Here is a 16,559-nt window from a genome sequence, read left to right as displayed (position 1 = left end):
TCAGTGAGTTTTATTGCCTTACAAGAGGTCAGCCTTATGGTCTACACAGGAAAAAAAGAAGTGGGTGAAGAACACTTATTGCCCAGATTATGACACGCAGTTGGGTATACAGTCCATCTCTTATTAGTTCATAAGAAATTTATCTTGGGCAGTCCTTCCAGATTGACTGTGAACTAACTCAGTATAAAATTAATGAGGGGCAAAAGCTTGGCCTAGGTAGTTAACATAATTTTTCTTGCCCAGTCTGCAAGCATAGTGATCATTCACAGCCAGATCCCAACACTGATTGGCACAGAAGTTTTTAACCTGTTTTACTTTTCAGACCTGGACTGGTTTGCCCCATCTTAAAAAATGGGTCTCATGGCCCTCCATTCCCAGAGGCTCACCATATTTTCACCAGAATTAATGGAGACACACAGTGAGCTTTAGCCGTATTGTAGTTCAGAGCTCTTGAATTCAAGTAACTCACTGCCCTCAGCCTCCCTCAGAACAGGGATTATAGGTATGTGCCACCATGTTTGGCTACACAGCATTTTCAGCAGTCCCTAGCTTCTCTTTGAGATAAAAGCTTTTATCTTTTTAACACTGGTATTTTCCTAGTGATGAGGATTCTAAAAACTTTGCAAAAACCTCAGAACTTACTATTATGAAAAAAATAGAAGTAGCAGAGAATTGGTAACTACCAAGCCTATTTTCTTATCTCTAAAAAATTTCCCCAAGAATCTTCTACACATACATCGGGGGTATCCTAGATGAAAGATATGATAGGGAGCCAGTAGCCTTTTGCTACATTATACATCAGACCACATCAATCATCAATCATCATGATTCGGTAGAGCAACAGGCTTTTAATGAAGCATCTTCCATGCATACAAGAAAATTATACAAGACTCCTTGGTAGATGTACTATTAGAAAGTACTTTGTTTGACAACGTTATTAGTCATATCAAATGAGGCGTAAAACAGGGAGACTTGCTTACCAAAGTTGTTTGCTTTTGTCATGGAGAAGGTCCAGGACCTAGTCCAAAGAAAGGAAGGATTCCATAGAGATGGCAAAGTCCTTCAGATGTTTCTGATTGTGAATGACATTATGCTGATTGCATCAAGCCCCAGGACACTGAAGTGCCTTCCAAATGAGATCCTTAATTGCTCAAAGAAGTTTGGCCTAACTATCCATCCAAGGAAAACCACACCACTGAAGAATGCCTATTATCTAGATGATGCTATGCATAAATAAGCCATTAAAATACTCTATAAGGACATATATCTTGTACAGATGTTGCACATGGACAATGAAAAGATGCCTGAATTGAATAGGAGGAGGAAATGCTTGGGCTGAATTGCATTTGGGATTGTCCAGTGCTTTGACGACAAGCCAAAACAAAGACTCGTCTTTTAACGTTAAAGTTCGTCCATGATGCCGTGTGGCTACAAGTTAAGGATAATCCAGCATCTGAGGAATTAAAGTTGAAGGTCACCCAAAGGACAATTTAAAGGCATTTGGTGGGCATGTGCAGGATGCAACAGATTATAAAGATTGTATAAGATAATCAGCTTAGAGGCTATAATCAGAAAGATGCAAGACCAGAAAAAAATTAGCAATAGCAAGGAATACCTGAAGGACAGTCCACTTGCCCCATTAGTATTTAAGCTGTATTAAGATATATAGACACGACACGAACTCATACCCCAAGCCCGTCAGGTGGACCCCCTGTGGAAGATTCCCAGAGGTTGGGAAGACATAGAGAACTCTACCTAGAACTCCATAGAAAGGTTTGCTCCATCCAGATGCATCATCATGTCTATATTTCAGTGACAGTTATTTATAAGTCCCCAGCTCATGCTCTCTCTCAAGTTGTTCAATGTCTCGTTGATACTATTCCTTTCCATCCTAACCTGTTCCCTTGTACTTGAGGTCATATATATCCTCTCCCTCTCCATCATACCCCTATACCACGTATTTCTTCCATTGTACCACTGCACCCAGTATCTGAGGGGAGGAGTAGACATGCATTTACATGTACCTGGAAAGAAAGCACAGGAAGAAGGAAGCAACCACATGTTCTGGATAACTTCTAAGTCTGGACTGCAGTCTTTGATGTTATTGGTCCATTCAGGAATATATCCACCACATGACCCTGTTTCTCTGTTAATTTCTTGTTTCTTGGTCCTCACTGCTCCCCTGTTGGGCAGATCCTCTTCTATGCTGGAAACATAGCATTTACAAGATCATTCAATGTAAAAATCACCCTTAAAGTGGTAGATAGTGTTATCTCCTACTGTAAATAGTAGTTCTCTTTAAATCTAAGAATCAGAATTGGAAAAAAAAAAAGCTCATCAGGATGGCAATCTCTGGTCTATATGGACCATCCCAGGCAGTCAGTCATTCACTCGCCAGGGTACAGTATTGTCCAGTCTGAACATAGCTCATAATGAAGAGCTTTGGTTCACTTTCTGAGCAAGGGAAATCAGCCTAGCCAGTTTTCCTTTTATACTGCAGAATCTATAGCAGAGCAGCTACAATACTAGTCTTTCTTCTCATTTTCTAACTAGAGGGAGCATAAAAGGACCACAAGCTCTTTTAGGAGGTTTCACCTCTCAAGTGCTAGGTGATGCTAAAAGCCACTAGCTATACCTACAATCTTCATTCAGCCAATCAGGAACTAACCCCTTTTTCAGGAGCAGCTCCTGCAGCTGGTCTCTTAAAGCAGTTGCAACAAGTTCTTTTTGCCCCCTGCTGTTTCCTCCCTTCTCTGTTAGGTTCTGCAGATTTCTCAACACACCAGCCATAACCTCTGTCTTCTCTACCTCTCAGTCTCTTAAATTAGACCTTCTTGCCTCTGAATGATGCACCCCTTTCACTTAAAAGCTTCTCACCAAATTTTCCCTGTGAAATCAGTAGTTTTTAAAATAATACTCATCTCCAAATACGTGTGTAATTTATTATATATCACTACATAACTTCTGCAAAGCCAATTCTCAAATATTGTCGGTCCTTTTAAGTGAAATCTTTAAACATCTTTAATATCCATTCAATATTGTCTATAAGAACTACAGGTTTTAATAAGTATTCTTTATATAATAAGTGAGATCTGCCTAATTACAGCTCTAATGAAGCATGAAAATCCTTTTTAGATGGGTACTAGAGTTTATAATGAACTATTGTGCATCTTAATTGCATGTAATAGAACCAAAACCAATATAATTCAGGCAAGGTACCTAGGGCATATTTTCCAAGAAGTAGGAGAAAGACTAAATAATGCTTTTTCTTATATTTGTCACAATGGTCAAAACTCATAGGTTTTTTTCTTTCTTTTAATTTTATTTTCTTTTCAAAATTCTTTCCTCTACCCTGCTCCCCTCCCCTACTCATTGGTAAGGCAAAAATATTACAAATTAATTACATATATAAATTCATACAAAAACATTTCCACATGAGCCATGTTGTGGGGCCAAAAAAAGCAAGAAAAAATAAAGTGACAAAAATATATCCTATAGTCTGCAACTCAGAGTTGATCACTTCTCTTTCTGGAGTGGATAGCATTTTCCATCATGAGTCCATTGGAATTTTCATGGATCATTGTATTGATCAGAGTTGTTAAGTCTTTCACATCATTACAGTATTACTGTTACTATGAGCAATGTTCTGGTCCTGCTTACTTCACTTTGTATCAGCTTTTATTATTAGTCTTCCCATATTTTTCTGAAACCATCCCCTTTATCATTTCTTACAGCACAATACTATTACATCACTGTCATGTACCACAATTTGTTCAGCCATTCCCTAGTTGATAGGTATCCCCTCAGTTTTCAGTTCTTTACTGCCATTGAAAGAAAAGTTCATGGAATTTCAAGTACAGTGTTTCTGCCCAAGCTTTTATAGTTGGGTCTCCTATAGTTGAGTATCTCCTGAATGAAAAGAAGACAGATATTTAATGTATATCTCTTCTAAAATTTGAATCAAAAACGTTTGTTACAGATACTATAAGTATTATTTGGTTTGAATCTTTTTTTTTCCTCTTTGTTCAACAGATTTGTCAAGGATGTCATAATGCGATTGATCCAGAAGTACAGCGAGTGACTTACAACAATTTTAACTGGCATGCTACTGAAGAGTGCTTTCTCTGTTCCTGTTGCAGCAAGTGTTTGATTGGTCAGAAGTTTATTCCAGTAGAAGCAATGCTTTTCTGTTCAGTAGAATGTAAAAAGATGATGATGTCTTAATGAGAAAGCACTAGAAATTCTGAGCCATTGCTATCTTCCAAAGTGGTCTGCATTTCTACTGTAAAATGGAATTTGGGTGTTTGGAAAAAATAAAAAAGAGGGGGGGAAAACCTAGAATAAGTTGAAAACTTTTTATTTCTGTTTCTCTTTCTGTCCTTGCTTTCATCTTTTAGAAATTGTGTTAACGATCTCTTCTTTTTTAAAATAGAGGAAATTGCATATTTGACTTGGGAAAGCTAAGTCTTTTGTTATCTTTCCCCCCTCCACTTTTAAGATGGAAAGGAAACAACTTTAAAATTAAATAATGAACATGTATGTATTCTCTCTCAGCCCCTTTTTACTCAGTTTTCAGTGGTGTGCAATGATGAGCTTTTCTGACAGTGGGGAAGGGGTTGAAGGATACAAAGTGCTGTTTAAACAAGCATCTCAGCAAAATTCACAGCTGTCATTTATTTCTAGCCTCTGTGTATTCACTGCCCAATGATGTAAGGAGATGTAGCATTTTCTTTTTTGTCCTGATCATTAATTATTTTCTGCTTGGTTCCCTAGTCTAGTAAAAGTTCTTCTGGTCAATGACTTGTCCTTGATCTTTAGATATCTTTTTTGGGGGGGGGTTTTGTATGTAGTACAGAATCGCCCACTTTACAATTTTTTTTATAGATGGGCCTTGGGCTTTTTTTTAAGGTGATGTGGTTTGAATTTCAGATATTCAGCTATAGCATATGTTGTTAATTCTAAGAACATCTGTGTCTATATCTCAAGGTACATGCCGTGAAGCCAAGAGAACTTGTGAAATATGTTAATAGCAGTTGGCAGATTTGGGATTTGCTAAACCCTTAATATGTTTCTCATTTTTTTTTCTAAATGATAACTGTTCTGTGACAATTTATAATAATGTTTATTGGTATGTTTTTTCTTCAGAAGACTCTCAGCTTATATATACATACATATATATAATAATTACCTAGGATATTATTTACAAAAACATACAAATTATACATACCTTAGAGGTGTGTTTTTGCATGTATATTCAAAATAAAAAACAAATCTTTGATCACTTTAATGGTTGTATATATATTTTTATTCTCGTATATATACATATATCTATATCTATATATAGATATAGATATATATTTATTCTCATCTTTTTAGTAGGAACTAAATCCTACAGCAACTATGCTTGTTTTACAGCAGGGGGCAGTATCTTCAAGGATTAAAGACATCTTGGTTTTTAAAAAGTGTGAGTAAGCTGTCACTGTTGCTTAAAACAAGGCAATACTTGGGCTTTTCAGAGCTAGAAAGCATCAAGTTTAATAACAAAAGAGCAAAAGACTTAGAGTCACCTATGTTTGGCTGGTTGGGGGTTGTAATTATCGTAATTGAAGATATAAGTAACACCTAAATTTTCTATTCAGGGAGCTAGAGCACAGGATTTTAGAATTGGAAGTGAATTTAATAAGGTTAACTGGTTCTCAGACTTTGTTCTCAGGACTACTCCTTTATATGCTCAAAATTACTGAGGCCCCCAAAAAAGTTTTGTGTAAGTCATATCTATCAGAATGCCACGTTAAGAATTTTTTTAAAAAATTAAAAATAACAAAGAGTTCTGACCTTGTGGATTCTCTGAAAGTTCCCTAGACCATACTTTGAGAACCAATGATCAAATTTAACCTCATCTGGAAACTAAGGCCCAGAAGAGTTAAATGCTTTACCTAAGGGGACCTAGGTAGTAAGTGGCAAAACCCTAGATCTCACTCCAAATCCAGGAAGATTTGTGGGTTCCTCCAAACTATACTATGCCAGCTCCCCACTAATTGCTACTTTTGTACTATAGTGACAACTTTGCTTCCATGTAGGACTTCGACTTTTATAGGGCTTTTCACTATTTTTCCTGTCAGGTTTCAAGGCAAAGAAAGAAATAGAAAATCTGAAGGTCTATCTTGAGTTCTTGAGCTTTCTGCATGCACAGAATTCTAGAATGTTAGAACCATAAAAGACCTATTTGGTCCAACCCTACCCCTGCCTCATTTCATAGATTAGAAAATGTGTCCATAATGCTTACTTGATTTTCACACATCAAAATTAGCAACACCTGCTATAAAATAGGTTTCTACCCAGTACTATTTTGGGGAAATATATCTAATAGTTCATATACCTTTAGGAGAATGACAGAAGACTGACACTATCACTAGTCTCAGAGTCTTTTTCTTTGTTAACTAAAGCATTTATTCCTCTCTGAACATAATGAGAGTACTTTGCTTCTGTATCATGATATCACAAAATTAATTTCCTAGAAAGGACTCTTGAGACCATTTTGTTCAACTAGCATCTAATTAAGAATTGCTTTTACAACAAAAGTCCTTAACCTACAGTCTATAAGTTTTTAAAACATTTAAACATTTTAATATAGTGGTTTCCATTATAATTCTACATATTTTATTTTATGCATTTCAAACATTCCAAGGAGAGGTCCATTAACCTCACCAGACTGCCAAAAAGATCCACAATAGAAAAAAAAATTGAGAATTTCCATTGTACATCTCCAACAAGTGAAGGAGTAGTAGCTCCAAAGTGTATGGAGATATTTAGTTCTAGTTGACAGTGTCAGAACAAGTGGTTAACGTAAGTAAACTGATTTTATCATACGGTAACTTTTCCTATCCATCTGCCACGTCAGTAACTTGTTACAGTCTTAAAAGTTTCCTGGGCACTTGAGACAGTGACTTGTCCAAGGACTTAAACCCAGGTTTTCCTCATTCTGAGACTGGCTCTCTTTTCCACTGTGTGGATCTGTGTATTGCTTGGTGATACCACTGAGGATTCACAGCAGGTCAGCCCTTACAGATGGTGGCAGGGCCTACGTGGCCTACTGACCCAAGCTAGAAGTTATGGCAATAAAAGTCTGAGTAAATCTATATATTCAGCATGATACTTAAGTTAACTGAGGGGCAGTTAGATGGCACAGTGGCTAGAATGCTGGGCCTGAAGTCAGGAAGATTCACCTTCTCTAGCTTAAATCCAGCCTCAGACACTTAATAGCTTGTGACCCTGCACAAATCACTTACCCAGTCTGCCTCAGTTCCTCATCTGGAGAAGGAAATAGGGCAAACCACTCCAGTATCTTTGCCAAGAAAATCCTAAATGGGGTTGCGAAGAGTCGGACAAGACTGAAATGACTGAATAACAAGTTAACTGAAAGGTCATTAGGTACATGACTGATATTTGTTTTTCCCTAAATGTGATTGCAAAAAAAATTTTTAATTAATTTGGGAAGATTGCAAAAAGTTTTTTTTTAAATATTATTCTTATTTTAGTTTGAAGTAAGCTGTTCAGTGCAGTTCATTTTGGTTTCGGATTCACATGTGTAGGTTTTAACTGTACTATGAAAGGAAACTCTTATTTGTGTATTGGTGCTGTTAAACAGTTTTTCAGTCATGTCTGACTCTGTGACCCCATTTGAGTTTTTCTTGGCAATGATACTGGAATAATTTGCCATTCTTTCTCCAGTTCATTTTATAGATGAGGAACTGAGGCAAACAGGGTTAAGTGACTTGCCTAGGATCACACAGCCAGTAAGTGTTTGAAGCCAGACTTGAAGTCAGGAAGATGAGTCTTTTGACTTCAGGCCTGGCACTTTATCTACTGTGCCACCTAGTTTCCTTGTTTGTTTTTTTCCTCCATATTAAAATATTATATTAATTTACCTATATATAATACTTTAAGGTTATGAGAATTAAGTGAGATAAATTATATAGCCATTATTAGCTCCATTTTACAGATGAGGAAATGGAGGCCTAACAGGGTAGGTGACTTGCGAGGGTTTCACAGCTAGTTATCTGAGACAGAATTTGAATCCAGGTCTTCCTGACTCAAAGCTCAGCAATTTATCCACTGTGCCATCAATTGAGCTAAACAAAACTTAGTGATTCCTTGTGCTCTGTGGTCAAATAAGACTTTCAACTTGTAATAGGACCAGTACATTCCAAAAATTCTCTAAACCTGAATCTAAATCTAACGTGCATTCAGTCCAAGCCCTTGAGAAACACAAGAAGAATAATGGCATTATTGGAAAAATGCCTTTGTATCATTTTTGTCATTTGTTTAAAATGCCAGTGACTAATGATAGCATGTGAAGTGGCATAGTTCAAAAATTCAGCTGGGATTAAGGCACAAAGCAGGACTGGCTGACTAGCCACCAGAAATGTTAGTAGGTGAGAGGGTTTTGTTTTGCATATGAAATAATATGCTCTGCTAATCACAGCTACTTGGAAGCAAGTTTTTTTTATAACCTGTGACCAGAATACTTTAGATTTTCTGATTCAGAATCATGTTCGTTTGGCTGACACTACTTTTTCCTCTCTATTTTTCCTCTAGGTTTCAAACACTAGATTCTAGATTTATCAAGGACAGCTATATCAGGCAGTCCCAATCAGCCATACCTTTATCAAAATGAAGAGTCTCTAAGAACAGCGGAAGGAGAGATGTTTGCAGGTGTAGGAGCAAAAGAGAATACCAGCACATCACCTTTAACTGCTCAAGTGGCCTTCCAGTTACTCTTAGTGTTTACATTCCATACGTTCTTCTAGTCATCCTCTACGTACCCACCAAAATAATCTTTCTGAGTCATAAGCCTAACAATGTCACTGCCCTGTGAAATTACCACTCTGCTTTTTGATAGCTCTAATTATTAAGAAGTGGATACTTCAATTGAAATGAAATTCACCTCTCTGCCACTTTTACCTACTGTTCCTACTTCTCCTCTCTAAAGCTTAGCAGAAAAAGTTTGATCCCCCTTCAGTAAAGCAGCCCTTTAAATGCTTGAAAATGGCTTCATGTTCTCTCTCCAACTATTCTCCCCTCCAGGAAAAAAAAAAAACCCTAGAAAATTCAGCTATTCTTCATGGGGCATGGCTTCCAAAATCATCCTCATGGTTTCTCTCATCTGAATGCTCTCCAGTTTATTAGTGTCCTTCTCATAATGTGAAACCCTAAATCAGACACAATCCAGATATCTGACGAGGGCAGATCCTTCACCTCCCCAGTTCTGGATACATACCTCTCAATCCTGAGATTTCATTACTTTTTGCCAGCATAGCACTCTTGTGACTCATACTGGATTTGCTACCCACTGAAGCCTCCGGAGCCTTTTTGTAAAAACTTGTGTCCAGTCATGCCCTGCCCTCAACTTCTGTCTGTGAATTTATTGTAATATAGACCATATTTATCTTTTTGGATTCTGTCATCCACCACTCCCCAAGCATGTGTCATCAGCAAATTTGATAAGCATGCCATTTTTGCCTTTATTTACGTTACTGATAAAAATGTTGAACAGGACAGGGCCATTGTGCAAACTTGGAGTGTCCCAAAATTCTATGGTTGGCCCAGTTGACAGGGTGGTTTTGTTTTGTTTTGTTTTGTTTTTAATAAATTATTAGGCAAAGGGGGAAGAATCTACCACTAACTGCTAGGCTAGGGTGTGAACCGTGAGAGTATTATGGTAAATGGCTAATGAAAAACAAGTTACCTTTTATTAATAGAAACAAGCCAAATATTTTCAAATGTAAAAACATACATATTTGGCTTTTATTGTGTATTCATTCATTAAAATATTTCTTTCACACCTCTGTTTGAGGTTCTGTATTAGGCACTGTGTGCAGCTAGTTGACACAGTGAATAGAATGCACAGCTCAAAGTCAGGAAGACTCATCTTCCTGAGTTCAAATCTGGCCTCAGACACTTACCAGCTGCATGACCCTCAATAAATCACTTAACCCTGTTTGCCTCAGTTTCCTCATCTATCAAATGAATTAGAGAAGGAAATAGCAAACCACTCCAGTATCTTTGCCAAGAAAACCCCAAACAGGGTCATGAAGAGTCAGATATGACTAAAATGATTAAACAACAGCAAATTAGGCACTGTGAAGAATAAAGAGGAATGAAATCATGTCTGACATTATGGAGCTTACCATTTACTAGAAAAGATCATATGGTCATTGACCAAGAGTTGGAAGAGACCCCAGAGGCTATCTAAAAACTTCATCTTGCAGATGAGGAAACCAAGGCGCAGAAAGGTGAAATAAAGTGCACAAGGTCACATAGGTACTGCCAGAGGCAGGATTGGAATCCAGGTCCTCCGACTCTAAAGCCATTTCTTATACAACATTGTCTTCCATAAGACATACCAATCACCAGAATAAAATGGTACAATAAGAGACGTGTTCAATGTCTTGTGGACTAAAAGAGGAGATATTACTTCTGGTTGGGCTTGGAGCAGGGAAGACTTCAAGAAAAATATGGTGTTTCAGCAGATCCTTGATGTTAGTATTGATAGATGGACAGGATATTGAACAGGCAGAGCTGGATAATGTGAGAGGGGAGGTGTGGGGAGCATGAGCTCAGTAGTATGCTTACAGGACAGCACGTGGTCTGGTTTAGCTAACACAAGTAGTCCCTGGGAAGCATAAGTGGGAGATAAGTTTGGAAATGTGGACTGGGGACAAATAGTCTTGAATGTCATAAGGGTGAACTATGATAGTTAACTGGGGAGCAATGAAGGGTTTTTGAGCAGGGGTTGGGGAGAACACTTGGCATGATCAGAGCATTACCTTGGAAGCTTAATCTGGCAGCAATGCATATTATAGATTGTAGTAAGAAGAGACTGGAGGGAGGAGAGAGGCCAGTTAAGAAGTTCCTAAAGTCATTTAGGTGAGAGGTAATGACTGGAAGAAGAGAGATTGGCAGGTACTGGAATGATTTGCAGATTTTTCTTGGGATACTTGGATTTCAAATACCAGTGGAGGATTGATGGGTTTTTGTTACAGAATCACAATATAAAATCTTATATGAATTTCTCAGACTTATCAACCCTGATATTTGGCATGGTTTAAAGTGGTGTGTGAGTTGTTGTTTTTTCCTTTAGTTGAACACTTAACTTGCCAAGTACATATCTCCTAGTTTGAATTTAGTGAAATGGGACTGAAATATTTCAAAGGCAGGAGCTTCTTTATTTTCTCACCCAGAAGGTATTTTCAGTTCATCCAACTGGACCATAGTTACTAGGGAGAAAAGCCCCAGGATGAATAATGGCATACCCTTTTCTTGATCTACCAGTATATTTCAGTTTGTCTTTGGGGCATTTGTTTAAGTACCAGAAAAAGATGTATGACTATAACTATATCTGTGTAAAAAATAACAATGGGTTCAAAATCAGGGCTTCTGGGTTCAAATCCCACCCTTACCACTTAACTGTATGATCTTGGGAAATTTCCCTGTATTAGGCTAGCCTTTGTTTCCACATCTGTAAAGCAAAGGATTGGACTATGTGGCTTTTAAGTTCCCTCCTAGCTCTAAATTGGTGATTCTAGGGTACTGCTTTCTACTTACTGAGCATTTCCCTCTCCTGCCAGACTTACCTGTTCAATGTATGATTTTGATGTGTTAACGCTGAATATTCAGATTTAAATAAGATAATGCAAATAGAGTACCCTATAAAAATGCCATCTAAGTATCATTAAAATCATCATTATAATTATCATTTTTAAACCTAGAGTACTTTCCTTGGTGGGTCTATTTTGGAGGAGTTTTTCACAAAAGTTGGAACACATTTGGTTTTGATCAATGTAATTAATTTATATTCATAAGTATTTTACACATTTTTGCGAGTTTAAAATTAAGTTTTTGAGCTTGTTTATATGTACCTCAGGGAAATTGTGAAAAGTTGCCCAAATATCTTTGCCCAATTATTTTCATCATTAATGGAGAACAGATGTCATCATAATGTTCAGACCCTTAAAGAAAGATACTCTCAGCAATATTCTATTGACATTTGTACTTGTGTTTTGAAGTATTAAAGACTATTTAGTGATGCTGACATTTACAAGAGCTGCTATGGATTTTTTTTTTCCCCATTGCTACCTCTCTCCAGGGTGTCTAGGCCTTTAGACAAAGAAGGGAAAACCATTCCTAATTAGCTTTCTTGGAACCAAAGCTGTTGAGTAAGGAAAACACGAGTTGATTTTTCAATATATATTTGAATAAGTGGGAAGGTATGCTGGTAGAGTAAGCACAAGCCCTTGGACTTAGGAGGCCTGGGTGCCTGTCTCAGTTCTATACTTGAGAAAAATCATTGAATTTTCCTGGGTTTCAGTTTCCTCCTCAGTAAAACAAGGAAAGTGGAAGTGATATTTCAATTCTTTTCCAACTCTTCTTGTTTATGAAAGAATTTTTAGACAGGTAAGGAACTAGAAAACAATTTAGGCTCAGTCACTAACATCTGTATGACCTTTAGCAAACAACCTCCATAAGAACTTCTTCTTTTATGAAATGGAGAAAGTAATACTAGCACTACCTACTTCTCACAGTTGTTGGAAGGATCAAGTCAAAGAATTATGTAAATGCTTTTCAGAGCTCAAAGTGTCATTGTTATGATTACCATTATGAAATCTTGGACTTACTTTTGCCTTTGAATGGGCAATGGCCAGAAGAGAGGGGCAGTATGGATGATTTCACTGGGACTTTGTAGAGTTTGCTTTGTTTTGTCTTTGATTTTTGCTATCCATCAGCCCAATTCTTCAAATATACCTGCCATTTTTAGTCAAGATATAGCCTTCTGGACTTGGGGAGCTCCCATGAAGCTTGGCATGTGCTCTGGCTCTTTGAGGCAGGATACATACTTTGAAATGATGTGGTCACTCTTGGAGTCAAAAAGACCTGAGTCCAAATCTGACCTCAGGTACTTAGTGGATATGTGATTCTGGACAAGTCACTTGCCCTCTGTTTGCTTCAGTTTCCTCATCTGAAAAATGGGGATAATAATACCACCCACCTTCTAGGGTTGTTGTGAGAGAATATTTGCAAAGTGCATAATTCCTGGCACATAGTAAGTACTTTATAGATGCTAGCTATTATAGGACAAAGGTATCTAGAAGGGGACAATGCTGCTAGAATATGGTTATGGAAGAGAATTTCTTATTTAAAAGCTACATAATGAATAAAAGAGGCAGTGGAGTAGCATTGTATACAAAGGTAATAACTGAGAAAATCCAGAGATCAAAGTGGCTTTAAGTATGGTAAAGAGAGTTTGGATGAGGATGCATGGAGGTGAGAAAGAAGCAGTGTTTTGGTGAGAGACTATATAATCAGGAAGAAGAAATAGACAAGAAATTTAGGAAACAGATCATATGCCTGAAATCCAAGCTTGATGTAGCCAGATGAAGCTCTTCAACTCTGTATTTCTGCAGGAATTCTCTTTCTGCTGAAATCAGAGTAATTGTTAAATTGTTGACTTGCCATAACAACAATTTCATTCTCGAGAAGCTGAAGGAAGGGATTAGGAGAAGATGCTGACCAGGTGTCATCCCATCTTTCTAGCCTTCTTTCATAGGATCACAGATTTAGAGCTCGTTTTACAGATACAAAAAAGGACACTGGTTCTTTCCACTAAGACAAGTTGCTTCCACATACTCCATAAATACTTGAATAGTGGTCATATGGCCTTTATTTGAAGTCCTCCAATGAGGTGCAACTAACTACCTTCTGAGGAAGCTCATTCCACTTTTAGATCAGTTCAATTACTAGGAAATTTTTTTTACATCAAGTCTAAATCTACCTCCCTGTGATTTCCTTCCATTCTTCCAACTGAATAATGATGATGATGATAATGATGATAATGCTAATTATAACTGACATATCTATAGTGCTTTAAGGTTTTCAAAGTGTTTCCCATGTATTATGTCAAATGATCCTTAAAAAGTAGTTAGTACAAATATTATTATGACCATTTTAGAGATGAAACTGAAGATCAGAGATTACATAGCTAGTAAGTGTCAAAAGACAGAATTCCAACCCAGGTCTACCTGAGTCCAAGTCCATTCCCACATGCACTCCATCAGTCAGAACAAGAACTCCTCCTCCATCTGTCTTCAAATATAATTTTTTGAATAAAGCTGTCACATTCTCTCCCAAGTCCTATCTCCTCCAGAATCACCTTCCCAAACTCTTCTCACCTGACCTGTGACTTCTCCCTCACCTGTATAACACACCTCCTTTTTAAGCTGTCAACCCCATTTAGAATGTAAGCTTCTTGAGGGTGGGACTATGTCACTTTTGTATTTATAAACCTAGCACTTAGCACAGTGTTTGAAACATAATGCTTAATAAATGGTTCTTTTTTCATTTACTCACTCACTCAGTCATTCATTCATTCGTTCAACCAGCCTTCATACAGCATGACCTTAAAGCCCTTCACCATCCTTGTCACGCCCCTTCAGATTTTCTACAGCTTATCCTAAAATGTGACGTCTGGGATATACTTCAAATATGCACTATTTAACACTAAGGGTGTAGTGTACAGCCGTGCTCCCTGAGGTCACAGTTGAATAAATACTTATTGACTAATTTACCCTGCAGCTGCTGAGGTCTGGTGGACACTTGAGAGTACAGAATCTTAAACACGTACAACTAGAAGCGTCTGCAATCGATGGCTAAGAAGCCAGATGTACAACCACCTCTTCATCGAGGCCACACATATTCCATTCATTTTTAACTGTGTAGGAGTACCATGTGGGATTTCGATACCTGGAAAATGTTATTTCAAGAACACGTTTGTTAATATTTAAAGCATTTAAGTTGGATTCCCTGTGGGTAATGGGGTCTGGGCAGGGCAGCTGTAGGGCTGAAGGATTCCCTTCATTAAATCTAGTCACTGCCAACATTCACTGTGTTATTTTCAGTGCCATCCAGGTGGAATGATTCAGGAGGAGACGTGCCACTGAACTATGATAACCTTTACTTACAATTATGGCAGAATTAACAAGCTACACAAATACTCAGACTGGCATTAAAGGTGGAAAAAAAAAAAGAAACAACCATGCTACTACCTGTCATGTGTAAAGAAAAGCAAGTTTAGATTTATGTGAGATTTCCATTGACTGATGTATTTCTATGAAGTGTGACCATATTATCTACTTTTTATAAATTTTAAGTTAATTCTGATCCTCAAGTCCACCTTACCATCATTTTCTATAATAACAGGTTATAGGTTACAATTTTGAAGTTTCCAAATGTGAAGTGTTATATGGAGTCTTATAAACTTCTCCATGACTTAATCAAGTTTCATGAATTCCTATGGCCAAAAAAAAAAAAAGCATCACTTGGCAGCATAAGCATGCATAAAGTACGGTCAGTTCACACCCTAGGATGTACTAGGACACACCGTAACACTCAGCCCATGTTCTATACATGCCTATGCCTTGAAGCGAAGCTCTGGTGGAGAGCATCTATGAATTTACTTAGCCTCTTTCTTGGGAGGGGCAGCTAAATGGCACAATGGATAGAGCATTGGGCTTGGAATCAGGAATACTCCTCTTCATGAATTCAAATCCAGTCTCAGACACTTACTAGTTGTGTGACCCTGGGCATGTCATCTAACCCTGTTTGTCTCAATTTCTTCATCTGTAAAATAAGCTGGAAGAAGAAAAGGCAAATCACTCCAGTCTCTTGGTCAAGAAAGCCCCAAATGGGGTCATGAAGAGTCAGACATAACTGAAAGGAATGAGCAACAATTCTTTGGGTAACAGATTGACATTCCGTCACCAAGTCTACACTTGAAACACTTCCATCTGGTAAGACTTACCTAAACTTGATTGATAAAGCCTGATCCATAAAGCTCTATTGATAAAGTCTATCATAACCCAAAGAGTTCTTCAAGCCATTATGAGGCGCTGAAGTAGGAATTAAATCGAGTCAAGTATTAATATGCATTTTTTAAACAGAAGAGCAAATTGGAGCCTACATTTTCTAGACTTTAAATTGAGGGCTCAATCTGCCATACCTCCTCATAAGAAAATCCAATCCATTTTGGGAAAATTCTAAGTAGAATTCTTTCTTATCTGCTCCTAATAATAGAGAGCATTTATAGTACTTTGAGGTTTGCAAAGTACTTTTAAAATATCTCATTTTATCTTCACAACAACCTTGAGAGAGAGATACTCTTATTATCTCCACTTTACAGATGAGAGGTAAAGTGATTTACTCAGGGTCAAACCAATAGTAAGTGTCTGAGGCCTGATTTGAACTCACAACTTGACTCCAAGTCCATTGCACTATCCCCTGAACCTCTCAGCTTCCTCTCAATACCTTCTACTCACCTGTCCTAGCTCATATCTCTTGAACCACATGGAATAAACATAAAACCTCTCTCAATATTAGCCTTTCACACATTAGAAAACAGTGATCTTAAGAATCTTCTCTAAATCTCTCTACCAAACTAAACAAATTCCTTCAACAATTCCTAGTCTGATACACTTTCAATCCCCTTCTCACCCTGATCATTTTCC

General features: G+C 37.5%; 1 protein-coding gene across 3 annotated transcripts in view; it reads left to right on the top strand.

Annotated features, from left to right (window-relative positions):
• TES (testin LIM domain protein) overlaps positions 1-5,287 on the top strand; it is a 104,842-nt gene extending 99,555 nt beyond the window's left edge. For all 3 annotated transcript variants that reach the window (XM_020979309.2, XM_020979308.2, XM_020979307.2), the window contains exon 7: positions 4,033-5,287. In XM_020979309.2, the coding sequence (XP_020834968.1) occupies positions 4,033-4,224 (192 nt within the window). In that variant the 3' untranslated portion in view covers positions 4,225-5,287. The remainder of the gene's footprint in view (positions 1-4,032) is intronic.
• Positions 5,288-16,559: the final 11,272 nt, after the last annotated feature.

This window comes from Phascolarctos cinereus, unplaced genomic scaffold (genome assembly GCF_003287225.1).
Source record: "Phascolarctos cinereus isolate Bilbo 61053 unplaced genomic scaffold, phaCin_HiC Scaffold_1;HRSCAF=81, whole genome shotgun sequence".
In the NCBI taxonomy this organism is placed as follows: domain Eukaryota; kingdom Metazoa; phylum Chordata; class Mammalia; order Diprotodontia; family Phascolarctidae; genus Phascolarctos; species Phascolarctos cinereus.
This window is presented reverse-complemented; position numbering and strand designations above follow the sequence as displayed.